The 26,434-nt window shown below is 39.4% G+C and overlaps 1 protein-coding gene across 1 annotated transcript in view; it reads left to right on the top strand.

The window, feature by feature from the left end:
• LRP2 (LDL receptor related protein 2) overlaps positions 1 to 26,434 on the top strand; it is a 222,142-nt gene that overhangs the window by 96,528 nt on the left and 99,180 nt on the right. Inside the window, exons 17-31 of the mRNA XM_074399509.1 lie at positions 4,672 to 4,864; positions 6,644 to 6,769; positions 7,358 to 7,488; positions 9,954 to 10,091; positions 10,487 to 10,768; positions 12,376 to 12,615; positions 13,773 to 13,892; positions 14,195 to 14,311; positions 16,205 to 16,582; positions 17,768 to 18,016; positions 19,204 to 19,415; positions 20,198 to 20,382; positions 21,436 to 21,664; positions 23,910 to 24,087; positions 25,639 to 25,767. Coding sequence (XP_074255610.1) covers positions 4,672 to 4,864; positions 6,644 to 6,769; positions 7,358 to 7,488; positions 9,954 to 10,091; positions 10,487 to 10,768; positions 12,376 to 12,615; positions 13,773 to 13,892; positions 14,195 to 14,311; positions 16,205 to 16,582; positions 17,768 to 18,016; positions 19,204 to 19,415; positions 20,198 to 20,382; positions 21,436 to 21,664; positions 23,910 to 24,087; positions 25,639 to 25,767 — 2,907 coding nt within the window. The remainder of the gene's footprint in view (positions 1 to 4,671; positions 4,865 to 6,643; positions 6,770 to 7,357; positions 7,489 to 9,953; positions 10,092 to 10,486; positions 10,769 to 12,375; positions 12,616 to 13,772; positions 13,893 to 14,194; positions 14,312 to 16,204; positions 16,583 to 17,767; positions 18,017 to 19,203; positions 19,416 to 20,197; positions 20,383 to 21,435; positions 21,665 to 23,909; positions 24,088 to 25,638; positions 25,768 to 26,434) is intronic.

The following is a 26,434-nucleotide window of genomic DNA, read 5'->3' on the forward strand; positions in this document are numbered from 1 at the left end:
CCCAGTTTCTGACATCCCTCCCCCCATTCTCCTTAAAAAGCTTGATTGTAATTTTTGATTAAGTTAATACTATGTGTTTATATTGTTAATATAATATAAATATAAATAATGGTCACTGCCTAACCAGTTAGTATCCTAGGATGACATTTCCTGACAATTTTTGACAATTGCCCCATCTTTATTTTATATTTTTTATTTTCCCCAAATGCCCCAATAGTTCTATCAAATGCCTAGACAAGATAGAAAGCAATCTATCTATCTATGTATTTTTCTTTCTGGAGCCTCTCTCCCCTGTTCCAGTTGGGACTGGTTTTTCTCTGGCCTGGCGCACAGCTCTTGTTTTCTGACTTCTCTTTGCTTCTCCCTTGCACTGGACCTGCTGTTTGTAGCAGGCCATTTATTTCTTTTTCTAGATTCATTTCCTCATTTTGCTGAAACACATTATATAGTAGCTTCCTGACAAGGATAAGCAGATGGCGTATATTTTGAGTCTTTGATTGACTGTGTTTATTTTGCTCTCCATCTTGACTGGCTGGGTATAGGTTGCAAGTTAATTTAAATCTGGAATTTGAAGACATTGCTCCAGTGACCTCTAACATCCAGCGCCGAGTCCAGTGCCATTCTGAACACCAGTTCTATGAATATGACCTTGATATGAATATGGATATGATATTAAAAATTGATCTTCCTCTGTTTCCATTTTCTCTGGATTCCTTTTTCCTTTTGATTTATTTTCAATTTTCTTCTTTGTGATGGAAGCTTTCTCCAAATGTCTGTGATGCTGGTTTGGTATTAAGTGTGAGGTTATAAAACTTGACCAGGAAGTCTCTGTGTGTGGATAGGCCTTGTCAGCTGGTGAGTTGCAGGCGGGGAGGTGGCTTGGTCGCCAGATTGCTCCCTAAGGCAGCATTAGTGACTCTTTTCTGGAGATGATCAATTTCTCCTTCATAGGTGCTTCCATTCTCCTTCTTGGGGCAAGGGGAAGATGTGGGGAGATGGTGGTGTGTGTTCTGGGATTGGACAGAGGAAAGGGAGCTGAGGGCCCCCTTTCAGTATTCTTATAATCCTCCTGTACCCAGTTCTTTTTTTTTTTTGAGACGGAGTTTCGCCCTTGTTACCCAGGCTGGAGTGCAATGGCGCGATCTCGGCTCACCGCAACCTCCGCCTCCTGGGTTCAGGCAATTCTCCTGCCTCAGCCTCCTGAGTAGCTGGGATTATAGGCACGCGCCACCATGCCCAGCTAATTTTTTTTTGTATTTTCAGTAGAGACGGGGTTTCACCATGTTGACCAGGATGGTCTCGATCTCTTGACCTCGTGATCCACCCGCCTCGGCCTCCCAAAGTGCTGGGATTACAGGCTTGAGCCACCACGCCCGGCCTGTACCCAGTTCTATGTCCACCTCAGTTCTCCATTGAGCACGGTGCCCCAAACCCACAGCCATTCTGCTTCAGCTCCTCCAGAGAAGAAAATCTCTGGTCCCTTACGAGAGATGGAGGAGTGGCGTGATACTCAGGATCTGGGACGGACCTGGGCATTGGACTGCTCCTTATCCTGACTTTATCTGAGTCCTTAGTTCCTTACCCCTGCCTTTCTTAGGACCTAGTGTCTCTGAGTGTGAGTGCACTGAGGCTTCTGCGTATGTGGGTGTGTGTCTCTCTTCTGTGGACACTTAGTTTGTAGCATTTTCCCCTTCTTGATTGAGTTATCACTCCTCCAATAACTTACTTTTCAAACCTTTGTTGGAATTGCTCATCTGCTGCTCTTTTACTGTCTTTTAAGTAGAGTTTGGAAGGAAGAGGAGATAAACAAGTTTGGTTGGTCAATCTCTTATTTTGAACCAGAAATTATCTTTGTTGAGGACTTAGAATCAGGCCCACTGAGCTTGGAGAACTGCAATCGAGCTTGGTTCTCAGCAAAAGGTAGTACTGGCTTTCTCAGCTGCACACAGGTCAAGTCTCCCACTGGCACCTCCACAGGTCAGCTTCTTTTTGTTTTGTTGATCTGGAATTCTCATTGTGTTGTTGGTAAACTCCAAGTCCATATGCTGAGGAAGCTACCCTTTAAAATATTCTTCATAGTCATTGGTTAAACTCTCTCTATACTTTGGTGAGGGAGGCATTTTATTGTTCTCTGTGTTTTTTTTTTTTTTTTTGAATGTGTACACAGTATATGCAGGAAATTTGTCAGAAATCACATTAGCCAATGCGGTGGTGTGTCTGTAGTGCCAGATACTTGGGAGGATTATTTGAGGTCAGGAGTTTGAGGCTGCAGTGAGCTATGATTGTGCCACTGCACTCCAGCCTAGGGGACAGCTGTCTAAAGAAAAAGAAAAAACACATTAAAAGTCAAGATTAGCTTAATGAAGCCCTCGGGAGAACTCCCTCCATCAATGATCCCTTCTCTTTTCTAAATTTTCTTTTTCTACTGACTTTTCCCTCAAGCTGCTCCCATCCTAAAAAATACGTAACTTACCCTTCACTCCATGTTCCTCTTTAGTGATAACCCCTTCACATTTCATGGTCAGGTTTCTTGAAAGATTGATTTGCACTTTCATATTTCTCATTGATTCCTCACCTCTTGCAATCTGCCCACCGGGTAACTGAAACCCCTCTCATCCTGGTCACCTCCAATCTCTTCGTGTTAAACTAAACAATGCCTTTCAGTCCCGTATTTGGTACTTTGGCCATCTTCTCTCAAAAATTCTTTCTGGCTGGGTGCAGTGGCTCACGCCTATAATCCCAGCACTTTGGGAGGCCGAGGTCAAGAGATCAAAAGACCATCCTGGTCAACATGGTGAAACCCCGTCTCTACTAAAAATACAAAATTTAGCTGGGTGTGGTGGCACGCACCTGTAGTCCCAGCTACTCGGGAGGCTGAGGCAGGAGAATTTCTTGAACCCGGGAGGCAGAGGTTGCTGTGAGCCAAGATTGCTCCACTGCACTCCAGCCTGGCCACAGAGCGAGGCTCTTGTCTCAAAAAAAAAAAAAAGTTCTTTCTTCCATGACAGCACATTCCTGGATTTCCTTCTGTTTTGTAATCATTTTTTTTTCTAGTGTACCCTGGAGATCTTTTCTCCTTCGCCAGTTCTACAAAAAAACTGTAAATCTGGTGTTCAACATTGGTCTTCCTCTCTCTGAGTAATTTCATACCTTTCATGCCTTTGATTATCATCTATGTAGCAACTATAAATAATTGTGGGGAGGCTTTGATATAGTGCATTTACTGAGTGTTTTTCCTCCTAACCTGGGGAATGAGGGAAAGACCAAGGAAGCCTTCTTGTAGGTCATGATAAAATCTCTATGCAAGTTATCTCTCTGAGGTTCAGACCCACAGTGCCAGCTGCCTTTTGGATAACTCATCTGGATATCCTACAATCACATTTAAACCAAGTGGATACTTCATCCAACTTCTCACAGGCCTTAGAGGGAGGGCAGGACAACTCACCCCTTTCTTGGTGCCCTATCCCCACCTGGTGGTCATCATCAACATCTCCCTCTCTTTTAGCCTCTATCATTGACTCATTAACCTCCAGCCATGCTCCTAGAACATGTGGAGTTTTCAGTCTCTGTCTCTGTCAACCACCCCAGACCTCCACCTTGCCAAGTGGTCCATTAGGAGTCCGTGCTCTCAGGCCATCCTATACATCCCTCCATCTCAACAACCATTACGCTCTGATTTTTGTCTCTTGGCCTAGTTGCCTCCTCCTCTTTCACCACCTCACTGTGAATTACCTTCCGATGCTTCACTTCCCTTTGGCTTGGTTCCCTCATCTATAGAATAGGAATGGTACTAAGGCCTACTTGATTGAGTGGCTGTGATGATGGATGTATCCATGTAGAGTACTTAGTCCAGTTTCTGCCTCATAGTAAGTGCACATTTAATCTAAGCTGTGATTATTATTATCACTCTTAGCAGTACTGTGTTTTCTAAATAGTCTCTTGTCTATCACATAGAGAACTTTCTTTTCACAATTTGCTGAATAAATGAATAGAAAAAGCAGTAGGATTTTTTTTTTCTTCCTACTGCAAAGAAAGAGGTATGGCTGTTTATTCTGATTCAGATTTTCTTTAGTGAAAAAAAGAAAACAGGGAGAAAAGAAGGCATAACAACTACATAAAGAGGAAAGTGTTTTTGTTTTTTGTTTTTTTTTTTTAAACCCTCAGTTCTGATTTCCTTTCTGGTATCTCTGCTGGTCTTTTCCCAAACTTGGCAACTTTGTGGCTGTGGAAGACTGTTGATGAGAGGGCTGGGCGGTGATACCTCAGGGTTACCCTCAGGTCGTACCTGGTGGTGTCAGCTTATCAGAGCTGTCTCCGGGTGGTAGTAGGTGAACTCAGGTATCTCTTCTTCAGATGTTCTGCAGTGAGAAATTTTTTCTGGAAGATTGAACATGGGAGTATATCCAGGCCATACCATTCCTGGTTCTGTTTGTCAGTATCATATCTATTCTTTGAGATCCAAAGTTTGAGGAATGGATAGATTCTAGGTTTATCTCATGTTATTGCTCAGCAGCTTACAGTTTTTTTTTTTTTTTTTTTTTTTAAAGAATTCCACATGTATTCCTGAAATACACTCTAACTCTGACACAAAATTTCAATATGCATTAGTAGGAAAATTGATGTCTTACAAAATATATTTAGCTTAAAACATGTCCATATTTTAAATTATAGGAAGAGAAATTCTCGCAGCTAACAGGGTGGAAAATGTTGAAAGTTTGGCTTTTGATTGGATTTCAAAGAATCTCTATTGGACAGACTCTCATTACAAGAGTATCAGTGTCATGGGACTAGCTGATAAAATGAGACGCACAGTAGTTCAGTATTTAAATAACCCACGATCAGTGGTAATTCATCCTCTTGCTGGGTAAGTGTACTCATGTTATCCTAAGAGCTTGAAACTGAATGTCTTTTACAGTCATTGAAAAGTGATGTCCTAGGGATTTGGTAAGTTCACCAAATGTAAGATTGAACTGCATTAATTGAAATCACCTTAAATTGTATCTCCTTAGCATAAGCTTCACTAATTACTTTTCTCCTTCAAAAACTTTATTCTGGAGGATTAAAAAAATTGTTTTTAAACTCAAAGCCTTTCTTCTAAGTTTTGGCTTTCCTAGTCTTCATTGAAGAGTAGTTTTTTTTCACAGTTGCAGAGGACCACACAATGTAATATAGATTCAGTAGAGGAGGAGTAAACAGGCAACGGAATTAACAGAAAAGACTCAAATTCTTTCCCTGCTTTAAAATATTGATATAAAGCTTAGCAAAACTTGCTTAATCATTCAGGAGTTTTCAGAATAAAAAGTTTTTCAGACCACAGAGTTTCATGTTTCATCATTCTATAATTGGTAGTGCCAGACAAGGAAAGGCAGAATAGTTCACAGTATTCCTTTTCGGTTCCTACCTACCTTTCCTATTTAAATATGTTTAACAGCTACTGTATTTATTTAGAACAAATCTGAGCTATGTGTTGTCTATGAGTGGAATGATTAAAAAAGATGGCTGGTAACTCCCTAACACCTGATTTCCCAGGGAACATCTGTCCCTGTGCTGCCGTTAGATGTCTGATCTTACCAGATCCCAAAGCTAGTTGGTGAAGGAGGTATGTGTAAATACCCATTTTAGAGAGAATGAATCTAAGGCCCAGTGAGATAAAGTGACTTGTGAAAGGGCCCGCAGCTATTAGGCAACGGTCAGTATTCCAGTTCCAGACCCGCCTGACTGGAATGCCTGTGTGCCTAAGAAAGTCTGCTGCCTCTGGAGTGTCTGCTTTAATTTTCTCTCTGTAAGATAATAAAAGAAACACATTTTAAGACTGATGTTATTATTGATAAGAAATTTCGTTGCCCTATACCAAGTTAAACAGTTTATTTTTCTAATGAATTTGTCTTAACCCAAACCTTTGGCCTCTGGTTTTGAAAAACTGTTGAATTCCTTTCCTGATGACTCTTTCTTTTAAAATGATATGAAGTAGTTACATTTTAGAAAGTTACATTTTGGAAAAGACTAATTTTGATTCCTCTGGACCCTATGAAAGAGAAAAAGAGAAAAAAGTTGGTTTTTTGTTTTTGTTTTTGTTTTTTTTTTGCCTCTGGACTTATCTTTTTCTACTCTTCACGGTATTAGAAAATACCTTGGGTAAGATACTGTTTGCATTGCATTGATTGGGATGCTCTCCTCATCCAAGATGAATGATTTCCTGGAAATTTATCAATTCCTTATGGAAGAATGACTAGAGGATCCTGGATGTTTAATCCAGAGAGAAAGAGATTGAAATCTGATTTCTTGCTCTGCTTGTGGTTTATTATTTTATTTCACAGCATGGAATATTTAATAGGTAACCTGAATTGTGTTTTGTTAGAGAATATGATAAATAATAGTTTTAGGTTCTAAAGTCTAAGACAGTGGTTCTCTTCTCTCAATGCCCATTTTAATGCCATTTGTATTTGTGGCTTTGGTTACATGTTGATAACTAAAATTTTAACTGATAATTATGTCAGCGATACACTAAATATGTTAAGCTCAATTGCATATACAGAAAGCAAAATCAGCTGCAGTATCTGGAGAATCTGTTTGTTCTAAATCTCTTGAATTCATGTAATTTGTCCCAGTGTTAACAGCCTTGATTTACTACTGCTTTTTCTAGGTATTTATTCTTCACTGATTGGTTCCGTCCTGCTAAAATTATGAGAGCATGGAGCGACGGATCTCACCTCTTGCCTATAGTGAACACTACTCTTGGATGGCCCAATGCCTTGGCCATCGATTGGGCGTAAGTAGGAATCATTATCCCTGTTACTTAGTTCCCTTTTACTGCAGAACACATAATGAGGCAGTCTGGGGTGGTATGATGGAGTAAGGAAACTGGGACTGCTTGCCCACATAGAATTTTAAATAATTAATTGGAGATGGGAGAAGAATATTGAATGAAAATACAAAGAACATAAACATAGTTGGCCAGCTACTGCTGTGGTGAAAAATAAAATTCCTGGCTCAAAGATAGCAACATTGTAAGTTTTCTAAGACAATTAATTGAAAGCCACTTCATGAAAGTAGCTGTCTGTTTCTGGGGGACATAAACCTATTAAATTTTTAATAAATGTAATTTAAATTTAAAAAACTTTGTTTACTAAATGTGTCAACTGACCCTACTGTTTTTGAATGACCTCAGTAAGGGTACTCTGATAGTTTTTGGACAAGAGGTAACTAAATTTTTTTTTTTTTTTTTTTTTTTTTTTTTTTTTTTTAACAAAGATGGGGTTTCACCATGATGGCCAGACTGGTCTTGAACTCCTGACCTCAGGTGATCCACCCACTTTGGCCTCCCAAAGTGCGGTAACTAAATATTTTATTATTTTAGTGCTTCACGATTATACTGGATAGATGCCTATTTTGATAAAATTGAGCACAGCACGTTTGATGGTTTAGACAGAAGAAGACTGGGTCATATAGAGCAGATGACACACCCATTTGGACTTACCGTGTTTGGAGGTATGTTTTAAAACAAAAGTGCTTATTGTTTTTATACGTTGCAAGTTACAACAGTAATCTCATCCTCATGTGGCATTCTCACAATTCCAGAGAACTGGCCCCTTTAAAATGAAAAAAATTTAAAATGGTGCTGTTATATATAGACAAAACATTTGGTTTGTTGATGGTGTATTTCACTTTTAGAGTGTGATTTTATTTTGCACATATTTGTATAATGTTGACAATGTATATAGGTACAGATTACATGTATTGTGTAATTCAACATCCCAAGTACTTAGTTATGCAAGTATCACATGAGGAAACAGTAAATTACTAACTTCATTTTCAAGAATAAAGCAGCAAGAGTTGTTTATAGTAACTATTGTAGCATTTCATTGTTCTCCAGTGTTTACAATAATCTCATTATAAATCCTTTTGCAAAAAACCATGACACATATTCATCAACTGTATGTTCACTTTTTATTCAAAATGTTGGGGAACTGACATCATCTTTTACAGAAGTGTTAGGTTATACTTTATGAAGAACAGCAAGACATACTAATCGTTTTTTTAATCAACCTTTCCAAATAATTTCATGCTACTAGTGAGGATTGGTGGGAAGCATGAATTCTGAGTAACTGCAGTCACGATGAGCACAGCCAGTGCTCACCTGCCTTTGCAGCTCCCCTTTTGAGTGCAGGCATGCTGTTGTGAGTTGAGTTGCCAGGAATACGAATGTAGCCTGGTACCATGAAACAGGTGGTTTGCTTAGTCTTGAAAACAGGAGCTCTGTGAATAGTTGTATAGCTTGTGCACTGCATAAAAACACCAGGCCAAGAGGGTAAGGAGAGACTGAAATCTATCCTGAGTCTGTTTGACAAACCATGATGACTCCAGTTAAAGGGGTCCTGTTTTGTTTAGGTCTACCAAAAGCCCTTTGTATATGCTAGTTGTGTCCCTGGCTGAAACCTCCTACTTTGAATAATTAACATAGTGCTTGAAAAAACTAGACACTCACTATAAATCAAAGACTTTCTCACACGTATAGAATGTATGTGTGGAATGAGTAGTTAGTAAGTATATTGCATATCCAGTCCTGCTGTCTGTTTATCTGTGGAGGAGTGTGTGGTATTTAAAAAATGCTCATGAGATTTTTGATGAGTTAATTATAAATACTCCTCCCATTCCCTTCCTGCCGCCACCATGGATTTACTCCCATCTCACTAATGATGTCAGACACACGCTATTTGCTGTCACATAGAAACATTAAAAAAATGTTGAATTTTGCCTGTTCTGGGCTGGAATGTTTTGGGATTCTAGAAAACATAGTTTTAGTATCTCTTGGTTTCATCAGTGTGAAAAAAGTGAATGCATACCCACTAGGACAATGCAACATTCCCAAAACAAAATAATTGTTTCTTTCAGCATTGTCTTTCATTGTGAATTTCTTTTGGAAAGTTCTTTTGTTGTGCAACACCATAGAAATTATGTACCTTTTTACTAAAGGGCTAGATCTTCTTGATTTTAAAGCACATTAAGATACCTTTGTGAGTAGTGGGGCTGGGGTTGCCAGTCTCTAGAGAGAAGACTTAGGGAGTCCAATGACTGATTGGGCGTTGATTAGACCACAGATAAGGAGACTGGTCAAATAAAATTTATGACATCTTAAGCATTTTCTGATTCATTAGGGTTTTCTAGCTAGTTAAACCATCATTAAAGAGAAAATCAACATTGATGCAATTATTTCTTTTAAAAATACATGTTTGCTTTCCTGCTGCAGTTGTTAGTGTAACGTGAACATGATTAACTTTTTGTTGTTTAGAAGCTGACATCACCTCTCTTACCATTCTGAGTGCCATGGAACATCAGTGGTGTGGTTGGAGGTGTGTGCACACTTGGGTTGAGATTTTTATTGATCCTCAAACATACACTGAAAGTTTCTTTTGGGGCTAGACTTGTACTTTTCCTTCTCAACAACTTACTTAAGTCGAGGGTAAAACAAAAAACAAAAAACAAAAAACACCCCAAAAACCCAGTTTAAGTGTTCTCATTAAAACATATGAACTGTTTGACCTGGGAAGGATCTCAGGAATGATTCAGACTGTCTCCTTCACACAATGTGGTATTTGACTAAAAGCACTCAGCAGGAATGAGAGCCCAGACCTATGAGGCCTCATTTAGTGCTCCATAGAAGATTGCTCTGATTCTGATTTTTACTATTACGTATGCAGAACTAAACTCAGTTGCTACTAAATGCCGTCATAAAGCCACATGTGCTTGCCTGAACCTGAACCCTGGTATTATTTACATACAGACTTCCACAGAGCATTTCTAGAGAGTAACAAGTCATGGAAAATGATTACGGAAACATACTACAGATATTTATGAAGGAAGATGTTCATATGTGGAAGAAGTGTTACAAGCCTATTGCTTTTTCTCAAGTTAGCTGTGACTGAAAATACTAATCTACCTATGTTTCTTCTCAGAGCATTTATTTTTTACCGACTGGAGACTGGGTGCCATTATTCGAGTCAGGAAAGCGGATGGTGGAGGAATGACAGTTATCCGAAGTGGCATTGCTTACCTACTGCATTTGAAATCGTATGATATCAACATCCAGACTGGTGAGTGAGATTGCCCAGTTTGTTTTTTTTTTTTTTGTATGGGTTTATTTATTTGTTATCGTTTCTCCTGTTCTCTTTAAGTACTTATTACCTAAAGGTCTAGCTCCTGGTAGTTTTATATTCTCGTCGTTCACATAATCTAAGAGCATTAAGACTTTAAATCTCTGTCCCATGCTGCTATAGCCTTAAATGTGTTGTCACGGAAAACACATTTTAGGACTTTTCCGTACTTAAATGGAGTGTTGTATTTGGCAGGTTGATTTCCAAGAGGAAGGTGCTTTTTAGTGTTGGGTCTGAAAAATGTTTTGTTCCATTTTTTTTCCTTCACAAATCAAACCCGTGACCCACCTAGTGAAATGTACATGACTGACTACCTAAGGGCTTTGCTTTTGCAGGTTCTAATGCCTGTAGTCAACCCACACATCCCAATGGTGACTGCAGCCACTTCTGCTTCCCGGTGCCAAATTTCCAGCGAGTGTGTGGGTGCCCTTATGGAATGAGGCTGGCTTCCAATCACTTGACGTGCGAGGGGGACCCAAGCAATGAACCACCCACGGAGCAGTGTGGCTTATTTTCCTTCCCCTGTAAAAATGGCAGATGTGTGCCCCAGTACTATCGCTGTGATGGAGTCGATGATTGTCATGATAACAGTGACGAGCAACTATGTGGCACACTTAGTAAGTAGCTATGCACTGGCGATATTTCCTGGGATGAATAGAGTAGAGGTGGGCTTTGAAGAAAATAAGCAAAAGCTTGAGTTATTTATATAGGAAACAATACCTTTTAGAATTTCAGATTCTTAACATGGACTTCAAAGGCTTTTCAGAAGCTAAGCAAGAAATTTCATTCGTAATGTTATGGATGGTTTCTAGGCTTGATTTAGACTATCTTCAACAAATTTTTTCTTTGACATTGGCTATTTGGACCAATGCAGTCATTACGTCTTAGCAAATTCCTCAAAAAGTCAAATTGAAATAAGCTAGATCTGGCCAGGCAAGGTGGCTCATGCCTGTAATCCCAGCACTTTGGGAGGCTGAGATAGGAGGATTCCTTGAGTCCAAAAGTTTGAGACCAGCCTGGGCAACATGGAGAAACCTGGTTTCTACAAAAAAATACAAAATTACAAATAGCTGGGACTATTACAAAATACAAAAATAAAGAATTACAAGTAGGTGGGACTACAGTCACGTGCCACCACACCCAGCTAATTTGTATTTTGTATTTTCACAAGATTTGTAAAATACAAAAATTTGTCCTTGAGAGGCTGAGGTGGGAGGATTGCTTGAGCTGGGGAGGTTGAGGTTGCAGTGAGCCAAAAGTGTGCCAATGTACTTCAGCCTGGGCAGCACAGCGAGGTCCTGCCTCAAACAAACAACAACAACAACAACAACAAAAACCAAAAATAAACTAGACCTAACCTTTGTAACTGAGAGGCTAGTATGACAGAATAACTACTTGCATTCATAGCCTTTGAAAAATCTCATGTGTTATATTTTTCCCCCATGTTAGAGTAAAATAACAATGAAATGGTGATCTTAACTTTTATATTTGTCTTTTGATGGTAATCTAGTCTATATAATTTGAGGCCTAATAAACGCTATTGCAGAGGGCCAAAGTAATATAATAAAATTTTTTTAAAAGGTAGAGAACAGTTGAATTCTCAGAAATCTCTATCAAGGTGAAATGAACACTAATAATAACCTTTCTTTTGGAGAGAAAGGACAGATTTGAAAGAGTCAAGTGCTCATTTGTACATTTTTCTGAAATTTCTTAAATATCCATGTTTTTGTGTATTACCTTTTTGTTACTAAGAGCACAGCATTTTACCTGAATATTTTATCTATTTGCACTTTTCATATGACACATTTTCAAGCTTTCTGTAGTCTGAATTTGAAATTGTGGTTGGAGGAAGTAAGCTTGAAAGTTAAAGATGAGCGTTAGAGTTGATCTAACCACAGCGTGAATCATAAGCAGGTTCCTACATCTCTCACAGCCTCAATTTCTTTATCTGTAAAGTGCAGATAATTATAGGTACTTCATAGTATTCTTGTGAGGATTTAAAGAGAAGGTATATGATGTGTATATGTGCGTGACTTAGAAAAATGCACCAAATAAATGCCAATCAGTAATGATGTTAATTATGGTGGCATCTCTTGGTGAACGTTTCTCATTATGTACAAGGCCTCCACTGAAAAAGGTGAAGAACTGGGCCTTTACAAGGCAAGAACTCATTTAAAAGGTTTTAACAACAAATGTCTTCATAACTAGTTTGTCGCTGTCGTAGATAATACCTGTTCACCTTCGGCATTCACCTGTGGCCATGGAGAGTGCATTCCTGAACACTGGCACTGTGACAAGCACAACGACTGTGTGGATGGCAGTGATGAGCAGAACTGCCCCACCGAAGCACCTGCTTCCTGCCTTGACACCCAGTACACCTGTGATAATCACCAGTGTATCTCAATGAACTGGGTCTGTGACACAGACAATGATTGCGGGGATGGATCAGATGAAAAGAACTGCAGTAAGTTTTGAGCTGATTTCTCTTGGTTGGTCAGCCTCATAAATAGACCTGAGCAACCAAACAGCCTTCAACTCTTTCCTCTAAGGCTCCTGCAATTTTCATTGCCTCTGTAGTACTTCTATTCCACTTGTCAATCTCTGTATCAATAGGTTGTAAGAACAAAGGCATGTGCCTGCAGATGGGATGCTTAGCATCCACCTACAAGTATTGAGTTCTATGGAAGCAAAGCAAGGACTATCTCTGATGCCAAACACTTCAATTCAGATAGGAAATGAAAAAGTGAAAATTCCTCAACTATCTATTTATATATTGAAAACAATTTTAAAAATCATATAAACATATCCAGACCTTTGGCTATTGATGTTTCTTTTCATTTGGTACAAGCAAAAAGGCAACAAAATAAAGAGGCACAGAAAATTTAAATTTCCATTAATCTTACCCACCTGCTTTTCATCCCGCCAGTTCTGCTTTCCTTTAGCTTGTTTTATTTGGTCGTCAATAATAGTTTAAGGTGGAGCAAAGTTCCCTGGGCTACGTTCTAGTCCTGGTTGCATGACTTGGCAAGCCACTACCTTTTGGAATAGATGAGCTTTAAGATCCCTTCAAGATTCTGTCTAGCTTTCATACTCTATGAGCCTGTATTTAATATAACTTCAAGTTGTGGGTGGGACCAGCCACTGCATCTGACTCCAAGGATATGGTCTTAATAGCAAGGTAGGACCCTGTTTTTAGCATTTTTCTGTTTAGACTTTGGATTAAATCCAGTTTTGGGGGCCTGTCTACACGCTGCTACTAGGCATGTGGGTCATGCTGGTTGTGTTGCCTAATTGGGCGCCATTGGCTTTGGTTTAGAGTCATGGACTTCATAGTATTCATGAGATGTAGTCCCCGTCCAAGCACATGATGCTAACTTTCTAAATGTGGTCTGTTTTCCAAGGTGTGGTCATGGTTTCTGACTCTGCCCTGTCAATTCTAAAACCTATCCTAGTTTTGAGTTCTTTTGCTGAGCTGACTTTGATAATGTGGCTGATTGGAAAGAATTTCGAACACACGTTCAATTGAGATAACTTCTGTAGCCACTTAGTCATTTTTAATTTGGCTCTGGTACTTGTTGCATAGGAAATAAACTTGTTGGTTTTGTTTTCGGATGTCATTAGATTCGACAGAGACGTGCCAACCTAGTCAGTTTAATTGCCCCAACCATCGATGTATCGACATATCCTTTGTTTGTGATGGGGACAGGGACTGTGTTGATGGATCTGATGAAGTTGGTTGTGGTAAGTGCTTTGCTTTTGTTTTTATTCACAGTATTTACTTAGAAAAATCTCAGTGTTGGGATGTTGGGGAGGGATAGCATGGGGAGAAATGCCATATATAGGTGATGGGGAGGAAGGCAGCAAACCACATTGCCATGTATGTACCTAGGCAGCAATCCTGCATGTTCTTCACATGTACCCCAAAACCTAAACTGCAATAAAATATATATAAAATAAATAAATAAATAAATAAAAGAAAAATCTCAGTGTTTAGTCATTTTAGCCCTGAGCTAATTTCTAATGCTTTTCTCTTTCGTTCTTAGTATTAAACTGTACTGCTTCTCAATTCAAGTGTGCCAGTGGGGATAAATGTATCAGCATCACAAAACATTGTGATGGTGTTTTTGACTGCAGTGACAACTCGGATGAAGCAGGCTGTCGTAAGTAACACATACTAGCATGTTTGAGACGAAGGGATCATTCCATTTTTACCAGTATTGATATTACCACAAATGTTTCCCAACTCAGACAAAGTGGGGGAAAGATAGCCTGAACTACAGAGTATCCTCAAAGGAATGCAATGTTGAACACATAATAAAATTGAGTAGACATTTCCAAATAATGTTTGATTAGTGAATCAAGTGGTTGTATAAATGGACACTTCTAATAGTCTTTTTGTTAGGCTAAATATTTCTTAGATATTTTTGTTCTCACTTTTAGTTTTTCTTAGGACTTCCCACATTAGTGGGTTTAAACTTTTGAGGCTTTACTCCATATAAGTATATTTTACTGGTTCCTTTTAAGTTTCAGTAGAGAGGTCAAATCATGGTGTGGAAATGGTATGGAGCTGTATTCGGTGCTGACTCATAAATTTATTCTTTGCGCTATTATGTGTTGAATATCTGCCAAGATGTTATTTATAGCCTTTGTCCTTAGACTGTGGTAAGGGAGATTATAGAAGGCAAGAGACAATTAAGCAAGATAGACAGTTATAAGGGTCTTGGAAATGAACCTATGAAGGTTCAGAGAAAAGAAATGTCTTCTAGTTGGAGGATTCAAGTAGAACTTCATACAAAATAATTCTGATGGATCTATAATCTTCATAGACTGAAGGCCTGTACTCACAGGATTTGTTATTTGCTCACTTTTTATGTTAAATGGATTTTAAACTTGCAAAAACTCATCAGTGAGTTGAACATTTGTTTGAACAATGGTGTTTCAGACCTTGGAAAGTAGGTTTTCATGAATTTTCCTCCCAAGTCAGAAGGTAGTGTATAAAGCCATGGATTAAAAAGAAAAGTTAAAAATAAAATGCTTATGTACTTTACAGTTTTCACAGCATCTAAAAATTCCTAATCACAATTTTCCTGTTTCACATTGGAAACATAAAATTCTGTGATGAGTTGAGTTTAAACTGTCAATTGCTGCTGGCTTGCTGCTACCTTGTGAGATCCCTGGGAGAGAGTTTCGGCTTACCCCTGTGAAAAGGGAAGCAGTACTTACCTGTCTCTCCAGGACTGCTCAATGCATAATGGAAAGTTTGCAAAGAATTAAGTATTTACCATCACCTTTAGTGTACTTAGTGTGTACTGGTTTCATTTGGTATAGTTCATTTGAGGGAAAATAATAATACCCAAACATAATATTAAACACATAAAGTTCAAAGTAACCATAGCTATTTAAGCTGTATTACAATGTTCTGGTAATTCTTTCATAGAAAGATAAACTTTATTATTGAATCTGCAATTGGAAGAACATTAGAAACATAAGAAACAGAATGTTCTTTTTTTTTTTTTTTTTTGGAACAGAGTCTCGCTCTGTCGCCAGGCTGGAGTGCAGTGGCACAATCTCGGCTCACTGCAACCCCCGCCTCCCGGGTTCAAGCAATTCTCCTGCCTCAGCCTCTTGAGTAGCTAGAACTACAGGCATGCACCACCACACCCAGCTAATTTTTGTATTTTTAGTAGAGATGGAGTTTCACCATGTTGGCCAGGATGGTCTCGATCACCCGACCTTGTGATCCACCTGCCTTGGCCTCCCAAAGTTCTTGGATTACAGGTGTCAGCCACTGTGCCTGGTTCAGAATGTTCTTTTGACACAGGTACTTAGCTTCTAGTCAGCAGTGTGCATCCTGTACTTTGTCTGTTGTCAAATCCACTAGTTGCCACATAGAAATATTTCTATGTTCTAACTATGTGGGCGAAGACTCTGTATTATTTAGCTTTCAGTATTAATTTTGACATAGTCATTACTATACACCTACTATTGGATCCAAAATCAAAGGGATCACGAATTACGTTCACAAGCCCATTTCCACCATGTTTTCCTTCTAGCCACCAGGCCTCCTGGTATGTGCCACTCAGATGAATTTCAATGCCAAGAAGATGGTGACTGCATCCCGAAGTTCTGGGAGTGTGATGGGCATCTGGACTGCCTCTATGGATCTGATGAGCACAATGCCTGTGTCCCCAAGACTTGCCCTTCGTCATATTTCCTCTGTGGCAACGGAAACTGCATCCACAGGGCATGGCTCTGTGATCAGGACAATGACTGCGGGGATATGAGTGATGAGAAGGACTGCCCTACACAGCCCTTTCACTGTCCTAGTTGGCAATGGCAGTGTCTTGGCCATAACATCTGTGTGAATCTGAGTGTAGTGTGTGATGGCACCTTTGACTGCCCCAATGGGACAGATGAGTCCCCACTTTGCAGTAAGTTTCCTGACCACAGTTTACTGACCATAAACTCATTCTGACCAGTAGCCTGGTGTGTATCACCATTGTCACAGTCACCGTGTAGCTTTTTAGGAAGGGATTTCAGTTCCTCTATGAGTCCACATCTGTGTAGAGGGTAACCGTAATTGAATTAAAATACATCACCATTGGATAATTTTCTGATTAAATCCTTTGCACTTGGTTATGTGTTTTTACTTCTTTTTATGTCTTTGTTTCAAAAAATAAGACTAAATTGAGGCCATTAGATTGTCAAATTAAATTTGGTTCTGTTGGTAATGTGCTTATTAATTTTTCTAACTTTAATATTTTCTAATTTCAATCAGAACTTGTCACAAAAAAAATGAAGTCCAGGGATTTGTGTTGCTGTGATTAAAATGCTGTGATTGGCATGTAATCCTAATTACTGTCATTTCTTTCTTTCCTCTTTAATCAATGCTCACTCTCAGATGAACCCCAGCCAGGTATGATTGTGAAGTATTTCAGATTCTTATCCTATGTGTTGCATTTTTTCTGAAAATGTCCTGATTATATTAACTTACTTCCCTTACTATTGCATGTTCTGTGTTATGACTTTTGCAAATATGTTAGAGTACACATGGAAATCGAGGGTATTTGCATCCTCAGCCATGTGAACTGTCTTAGGATGGCCTTAGGCATTTTCATTTTGGCTCTGAAAGTAAGGCATGATGATGTGTTAGTGGATCTGTGTACTCTAATGTTTCAATGGCCTTTCCCCTTTGTTCACTTCATAGATTTTCTAGAAATTCTGTAGAATTCTTCTATAGATAGAAGAATTCAGAGGAAGAAAACGAGAAACAATTTTAGGTCTCTTTGCATGCTCTATCAATGACACTTTTCTTCCTTGATGTCAACAATCTTTTCCCAAGGACTCTCGTTGCATTAAATGGAGTTATACTATCAGGTTGTAGTGAAGAAGGCAATCGTATTCCAATGGATAGGAAGGATGGTAAATCCTCAGGCAAATCAGGGAAACCCTGAACAGCCTGTGGAGCTCATCCATGTTAATGCTGAACTTAGCTTTTGTCTGGGCATCATATTGAAGGTGGCATGATACTGCATGATAACTATTGCATAAGAATGAATCAAAGAAGCATAGATTCTTGATTTTCTTTTTTCATTATTTTTCCTTCTTTTTTCTAGACCAGAACAGCTGCTCAGATTTCAATGGTGGTTGTACTCACGAGTGTGTTCAAGAGCCCTTTGGGGCTAAATGCCTATGTCCATCAGGATTTGTACTTGCCAATGATTCTAAAACCTGTGAAGATGTAGATGAATGTGATATTCCAGGCTCTTGTAGCCAGCAGTGTTACAATCTGAGAGGTTCCTTCCGGTGCTCATGTGATACAGGCTACCTGTTAGAAAGTGATGGGAGGACTTGCAAAGCCGCAGGTAATTGCTACACTAACCCTAGCCGGTTTATCAGCACATCCCAGAGCTTAAAATCAAATGGCGCATGTGGGCATTTGACAATGTTGATTAGGAGTTAGATCAACTCGAATCCTAGAAAGATTATTCAATCTCTTTAAACCTCTATTTTTTGAGAGGATTAAATGAGGTAACATACATTAAATTCTTGGTGTATTTTGGAAACTAGAGGTCAAATAATATACAAGTATATTTTTGAAAGTATTTAAGATAATGCCATATGGTTTTTATATTATTTAAAATGACTTCTGCAGTTTAGGCGTCTTTATATAATGCTTAATTAATTGAATTCAACCAACGTTAATTCAATTTCTATAAGAAAGTGACTTTTTACTATATATTAGTAGATTGATTTGATCGCTTTCAAAGTGATCAAATGAAGGAAACGAAAAGAAAAATAGAAAGTGTCTTTCTTTTATAAGTAAGAGTCTGGATGTCGGACAGTCCAAGGCATGGGGCTGCTCTGTTTTCCTCATCATGTTACTTATATCAAGAGTTCCAATTCTTCAGGCTTTACTTTCATTTAGAAAGTAGGAGAGGGAAAGAGAAAGTGGAAGGCAAGCACTTCCTTTTTATAATGTGACCTGAAATTTGGTTCGTAATTTCTACTCACATCCTGTTGGTCAGAACTTAGTCGTGTGGTTACTCTAAACTTAAGTGGAGAGAGATACCTCTCTGGTCAGTCTGTGCCAAGCTAAAACCTGGCATACTTTATTACTGAAAAGAAAAAGAGGAGAGAGGGTGTTGGGGAGAAATAGAACTCTCTGCCGTAGCTGAGGGCCTCAGAAAGCATAAATATTTAAGACATGATTCCTGCTGTCCAGAAGCCTACAATCTACTAAATAGTAAGAAAGATAAACAAAATACAAAAATAAATACGGTAAAAGGAAGAATGTAAGCATAGTTTACTTTAGACTAGTATTTAGAAGCACATTTAAATATAATCCAAGAAAGAGTCTATTATAAGTACTCATGAAAATCGGCTAACTATTAAGGTTAAGAATGAAGTGATTAAAAGCATTCCCCCCACTTACTATAGTTTGGAATTACACCTTCTTTCTGTTACCAAAGTATTGAATCAAATATTTTAAAGAGTTATTTTATGTTTTCTCCCAGTATCATTGACATTTTTGCATTTTTTTCTTGTACAGCATCTGAAAGCCTGCTGTTACTTGTAGCAAGTCAGAACAAAATTATTGCTGACAATATCACCTCCCAGGTCCACAATATGTATTCATTGGTGGAGAATGGTTCTTACATTGTAGCTATTGATTTTGATTCAATTAGTGGTCGTATCTTTTGGTCTGATGCAACTCAGGGTAAAACCTGGAGTGCGTTTCAGAATGGAACGGACAGAAGAGTAGTAAGTACATTTCTGTTGACCTTTGTCCTGGCTAGTGCCCCTATCTTGGGTCTGTTTGCTGTTATTCACCAGTGAGAGAAGGCCCCACCTCATCCGGGTAGCTCTCATGGTACCTTCTGGGCCACGTCACACCTAAGATGCCTTCATGTTCATAACTACGAACTTGTTTTAGATAGTAGGGTGGGCTCTGAAGGCAGAGATACGATTCGGAATTCCAGGTCATGTGATGCAGATAATTCACAATATCTCTGAGGTTCCTTTTGCGGTCTTTTGCAGTGGATGACAGCAGAGGAAAGCTAAGAGGTTGCATTTCTTAGCTTTAAATTAGTTATATTAATCCATCTCCGAGAATTTCAGTTTCTTGGCTCCTGACAGTTATGTTGCCTCTGCCTCTTACAACTTTATTTTATAATTGTTGGTGCTTAATTAATAGAGATATTATTCTTTGCATGCAAACACTATGAAGTTTCATAATGTTGCCAACTAAGCAAATGGAGAGAGCTTTTGATTAATTGCAAACACTTTTGAAACCAAAATCAAACAATGCACTAACCAACAATGCAATTATTTTAGAATATTCAGTGCGACAAAATCTTGTATACTTTTCTCAGAAAACTCTACTGTTGATTTGGTGGTTAGCTACATGGGAAGACAAAATTTTCTAATCTCCACAAGTGATTATAGGACAAGTTACATGGTTTAATCTGCATTTTTATATGATATCCATGTTTGCATTCATTTATTTGCTCTAGAATTCACTCTTTGCTCACTTTTGTCTTTAGGTGTTTGACAGTAGCATTGTCTTGACTGAAACTATTGCAGTAGATTGGGTAGGTCGTAATCTTTACTGGACAGACTACGCTCTGGAAACAATTGAAGTCTCTAAAATTGATGGAAGCCACAGAACTGTGCTGATTAGTAAAAACCTAACAAACCCAAGAGGACTGGCATTAGATCCCAGAATAAAGTAAGACTTTTTTTTTTTTTTTTTTTTTTTTTTTTCCCAATTATGTTGCCTTGACATGGTTATGATGAGGGAAAAACAATAACATGATGTAGCTGATATGCATGTTGCTGATACGCAAAACTTAAAATTATCCCTTGTTTAGACATGGTAGGTGTCCAACTGGGTGTTGCTATCTCTCCTTTATTTGAATTATCTTCTTCATAAAGTACATAAGAGCAATTGTTTGTTCACTTTATTTTAAGATCACATTGATTTATTAGCTTGGCAATACAATTTTTGTAATGTCATATAATTAAAAATTAAGTTTCTAATGACTGCATGCAGTCATAGTCCATAGAGGGGCCAGTTTGCTGTAACTTTGATAACTCATGATCATACAGCAAAAAAGCTGGATTTTTCTGCTTCAGTTTTATGTTGTTTATTAGAGCTCCCTTTTAAGTCATATAAGAGAGGTAGTTTTTGCCTGCTGGTCCTAAAGGGAAGAAAGAGAAATTCTCCCATGTGCTTAGAAATTTTTGAGATCTTCTCTCCCTGAATTTACTTAGATTTTATAAGTTTGATTCTTTTCTTCAGGATGGTAAATTAGGCAAGTTATCTTCAATGTGATGTTGACTTCCTAGATATTGTGAAGCGTTACATACACACCTGTGAAATTTATGATGAATTCCTGATAAAGAATAAATTCATTTCCTTATCTTAAAACATGACAGGGTAGAAAAACAAGGACAAATGGATTTTTCTAGATCAACTATTTGTGGATTGTATTTAAATATGAATTGGCCATGAGACATTTCAATGTCATAATGTGCAACATTATGACATTACGTACTACACGTTTTATGAACACTATAAAAACACCTGGATGGCTTGGGATTGCATGACCGTTTTACTTTGTGACACTTAGAGGAAATAATAAACTCTGTGCATCTATTCTGAACCAGAGGTGATTTATTTTAAGCAGGGCCTAAACAGGATGTTGTGTTATTTAAAATGACAGTTACTTTTCATATTTAAATATGTCCCCTCCAACTGGTAACTTGTTTCTTTTCACAGTGAGCATCTACTGTTCTGGTCTGACTGGGGCCACCACCCCCGCATTGAGCGAGCCAGCATGGATGGCAGCATGCGTAGTGTCATCGTCCAGGACAAGATCTTCTGGCCCTGTGGCTTAACTATTGACTACCCCAACAGACTGCTCTACTTCATGGACTCCTATCTTGATTACATAGACTTTTGCGATTATAATGGACACCATCGAAGACAGGTGATAGCCAGTGATTTGGTAAGTTGGTGGTGAGGAAAACCAAATTAAAACTACAGTTTTGGATAGGTAGCAATCAGACAAGTATCCAAAAAGCTAAGAAATTAATTTTTGTGTCATAGACATTATCAGGTCAATCCAGGAAATCCAAGCAATAGTGAGAAGCAATCTATCCCAAATAACTAACAGGAAAATGAATATTTTCATTGCAGTTCATGGTCAGATTGTGCCATGTCCAGGAAGGATTTTTATAACTAGCGTGATTTAGTTGAGCTGTAGATGTGAATCTGTTGCTTCTACACCTTTAAAAATTGTGTCAACTGGGCGGGTGCAGTGGCTCATGCCTGTAATCCCAGCACTTTGGGAGGCCAAGGCGATTGGATCACCTGAGGTCAGGAGTTTGAGAGCAGCCTGGCCAACATGGTGAAACCCTATTTCTACTAAAAGTACAAAAATTGCCGGGCATGGTAGTGACTCAGGATGCCTATAGTCCCAGCGACTCAGGAGGCTGAGACAGGAGAATCACTTGAACCCAGAAGGTGGAAGTCGCGGTGAGCCGAGATTGTGCCACTGCACTCCAGCCTAGGCTAGAGAGCAAGACTCCATCTCAAATAAACAAAAAAAAGTGTCTAGCAAAAAATAATAACCGGTTACATTGTCTGACACTTGTAATCCTAGCACTTTGGGAGGCTGAGGCTGGTGGATCCCTTGAGCCCAGTAGTTCAAGACCAGCCTGGGTAACATGGCAAAACCCCATTTCTACAAAAAAAAAAAATACAAGAATTAGCTGGGCATGGTGTGTGCCTGCAGTCCCAGATACTTGGGAGGCTGTGGTGGGAGGATCACCTGAGCTCAGGGAGATCGAGGCTGCAGTGAGCTATGATTGTGCCACTGCACTCTAGCCTGGCTAATAGAGTGAGACCCTGTCTTCAAAAATAATTAACTAGATTTATATTTCTTGGTCAAATTATAGCCTGTTCCTTATGTAATATTTTTTATTCAATAGATTCTGTTGAATTTATTTTCACTTTTAATATTTAATATTTCACATTTAATATTTCCATTATTAAATGGAAAAATACAGAAAATACATATTTTATCAAAGAGCTCTTATTGACCTCCATTAAAAATAGGAATGCTTTTACACTTTTGGTGGGAGTATAAATTAATTCAACCATTGTGGAAGACAGTGTGGCAATTCCTCAAGGATCTGGAACCAGAAATACCATTTGATCCAGAAATCCCATTACTGGGCATATATCCAAAGGATTATAAATCATTCTGCTATAAACACACATGCACACATATGTTTACTGAAGCACTATTTACAACAGCAAAGACTTAGAACCAACCCAGATGCCCATTAATGATAAACATATACACCATGGAATACTATACAGCCATAAAAAGGAATGAGTTCATGTCCTTTGCAGGTACATGGATGAAGCTGGAAACGATCATTTTCAGCAAACTAACACAGGAACAGAAAACCAAACGCCAAACGTTCTTACTCATAAGTGGGAGTTGAACAATGAGAACACATGGATACAGGGAGGGGAACATCACACACTGGGGCCCGTTGGGGCCTAGGGGCAAGGGGAGGGAGAACATTAGGGCAAATACCTAATGCATGTGGGGGTTAAAACCTAGATGATGAGTTGATAGGGACAGCAAACCACCATGGCACATGTATACCTATGTAACAAACCTGCACGTTCCGCACATGTATCCCAGAACTTAGTAAAAGAAAAGAAAAAAATGCCATTATTTGTAGTTGCTGTGACTTGAAGGAAAGATGCACCTGTAATAGATTGATGTGATTCAGTGAGTGGCAGCACGAGACAGTGGAAATAGCAGGGAGAAGGGTGCTGATGATGGAGTGGGGGCTGGGGCGTGGCAATGGGGGATGAGTCTCTAAGCTCTCTAGTTCCATCTAACTTCTAACTAGTAGGTGATCCCGATACACCTTTGCTTTCTGTGCTTCAGTTTTGTCTTCATTTGTAAAATAGATGCCCAGTGTAATTATCAAGACGACATAAAGAGTAAATGACACGTGAATGTGAATAGTTTCACATTGAATAGTTTAGTGGGATATGGGAGGAGTTGTGTATTTTTTGCCATTCTTTGGCACAATGACTTCCTTCTGTTTTTAGTAAATAATGACATGCTAAAGGAGATCGTCATCTTGAGCAGATATCCTCTTTGACGCAGTGCACCTTGGCTGCTACTTTTGGGTGAGGTCTCACTCTTCTCTACTGCCTCACAGGTTATACGGCATCCCTATGCCCTGACTGTCTTTGAAGACTCCGTGTACTGGACTGACCGGGCTACTCGTCGGGTTATGCAAGCCAACAAGTGGCATGGGGGGAACCAGTCAGTTGTAATGTACAATATTCAATGGCCCCTTGGGATTGTTGCGGTTCATCCTTTGAAACAACCAAACTGTGAGTGGTACAGAGAAACATCCTGCCTGGAAGTAGCTTGGAAAAGACTGCCCCTGGGAATGCTAAATGCACACTGTTACAGACCCATTTCTTTGGGCAATACATTTTCCTTTTCTCTTTACAAACCACCCCACTCTATGCTTTCCCCAGTCCTGACGTTGCCATTACTTTTATTTACCATGGAAAATTCAAACCATGGATATAACAACAGCATATGCGAATTGTATAATTTCAGCAATTGGCTGCTACCTCATGTGAGTCTCCGTTTCCTCAGCTGACAAATAGAGTGCAGACGAGATATTACCTTCGATCCTCTTACTGCCACCACCCTGTGATTGAAAGCAGCTTACTTTTAGGACTAGTTTATTATGGCACCACTGCCTTATAGGTGCTCTGCTGTAGGCAGCGCGAGCCGTCCTAAAGTGCGTGGTATGGGTGGCCAGGTGATTGAAAGATTCAGCTTCTGCACTGTTCTTTCTGGTGGGAGGGGAGATAAGTCACATAATCGTCACTTAATCGTCTCTCCTCAAAACTCTCCAGCTGTTTCTCACACACTTCAGAGTGTGGCCGCCGCTGCTTCCTGGCCCTCTTCTCCCACTCGCTTTTGCTACATTGGATTTCATTATGGTCCAGAAGCACAGCAGGTGACTTCCCGCCTCTCAGCTTCTGCCCCGGCTCTTTCCTCTGCCTGGAACTTCTCTCTTCTAGATCTCTGCATGAGTTGCTCCTCATGTCATTTAGGATTCTGCCTAAATGCCACTTTTTCAGAGGCCCTCATTGACCACTCTGCCTAATATAGCCACCCCCTCACAATTCATTTGCTCTTTACCCTCGTGTTCTGAAATATCACTCTTTCTCTCTTTCCCACCCCTCTCTCTCTCCGAGTTTAGTTCTGTTTCTTTTTGCTAGACTATATACTCCACTTTTAGAGCACCCCCCGTGCTTAGGATGGTGTTTGGTATACACTGAATACCTGCCATTTTTTCTGGTGAATGAATGGACTGATAATCTATTAATAACATGGTATGTGTAATAGGAATATATAGACTCTAGGGAACATCCCGTGTGGGGGCCACACAGGTTCCCAATTTTCAAGGTGCAGAGACCACACAGAGATATCAGCAGTAGAAAAAGAAAAGATTATTATCTAACCAAAAATCCAGAAGACTCTAGGTAAACTTCAAGGTCACACATCAAACACACAACTTTTGTTTAACGCAAAAAGATCTCTTTTAGGTCAGGCAAGGAGACAGATTATTTGGCATCGTATTTCTATTATGAGTTCCAGATTACTCAGCGGCGGTTTGTTGATAATCCAGTTATAGAGTGGCTTGATCTGTAACCTTGAGTCATTCTCTTGTGTCTCTTATGAATTGTAAGTTGAAAGCCTAATGCTAGGGAAGTTGAAAACATAAGTAGTTTAGGGAAAACAAAACAGCAGCGGTAAAAATGTACTTAAGCACCACCCCCCGCTCCCCTACCTCGTACTCTGTTTTGATTTTAATGTAGAGATTTTCCACTCACCAGTGCTTTCTTCTCTTTCTCATACAGCCATGAATCCGTGTGCCTTTGCCCGCTGCAGCCATCTGTGCCTGCTTTCCTCACAGGGCCCTTATTTTTACTCCTGTGCTTGTCCTTCAGGATGGAGTCTGTCTTCTGATCTCATGAATTGCTTGAGAGGTATAGTATGCTCCTTGTGTGTGCTCTGAAGATGGAGCTGGTCATAGTTTGTGCCCAGCAGTGGAAACTAAACCCACTTGCTACTGAACGTGTGCTGTCCTTTGATCCCTTAGGTGTCTGCGGAATGATGTGTGTTGTATGGGGTGATGTCACTGAGTGCCTTGGTTGTAATATAGTTTCTGTATATGGAGCTCATGTTATCTGTGCATGTGACTGAACACTTGGTAACCTCATATTTTCTCTCACCTGGGTACAGTTAGACTTTTCTGACAAGCCATGATAATGGGAAGTTCTAAATTCTACACCTAAGAAGTAGGTTCTCAACGTTTGTGTTCAATTTTTCATGTCCATTGTCTCTTTCTCTCTCTTTTTTTGGCGGGGCGTAGGGGGGGAAGGGTAGGTGGGTGGAGATAGAGTCTTACTCTAATGCCCAGGCTGTAGTGCAGTGGTGCAATCATAGCTTACTGTAGCCTCCACTTTCCCGGCCCAAGCAGTTCTCCCACCTCAGCCTCCTGAGTAGAGGAGACTACAGGCACATGCCACCACACCCAGCTAATTTTTATGTATTTTTTTTTGCAAAGATAGGGTGTTGCCATGTTGCCCAGGCTGGTCTCCAAATCATGGCCTCAGGTCGTCTGCCTGCCTCAGCCTCCCAAAGTGCTGGGAT

Source organism: Saimiri boliviensis, chromosome 5, assembly GCF_048565385.1.
Source record: "Saimiri boliviensis isolate mSaiBol1 chromosome 5, mSaiBol1.pri, whole genome shotgun sequence".
Classification (NCBI taxonomy): domain Eukaryota; kingdom Metazoa; phylum Chordata; class Mammalia; order Primates; family Cebidae; genus Saimiri; species Saimiri boliviensis.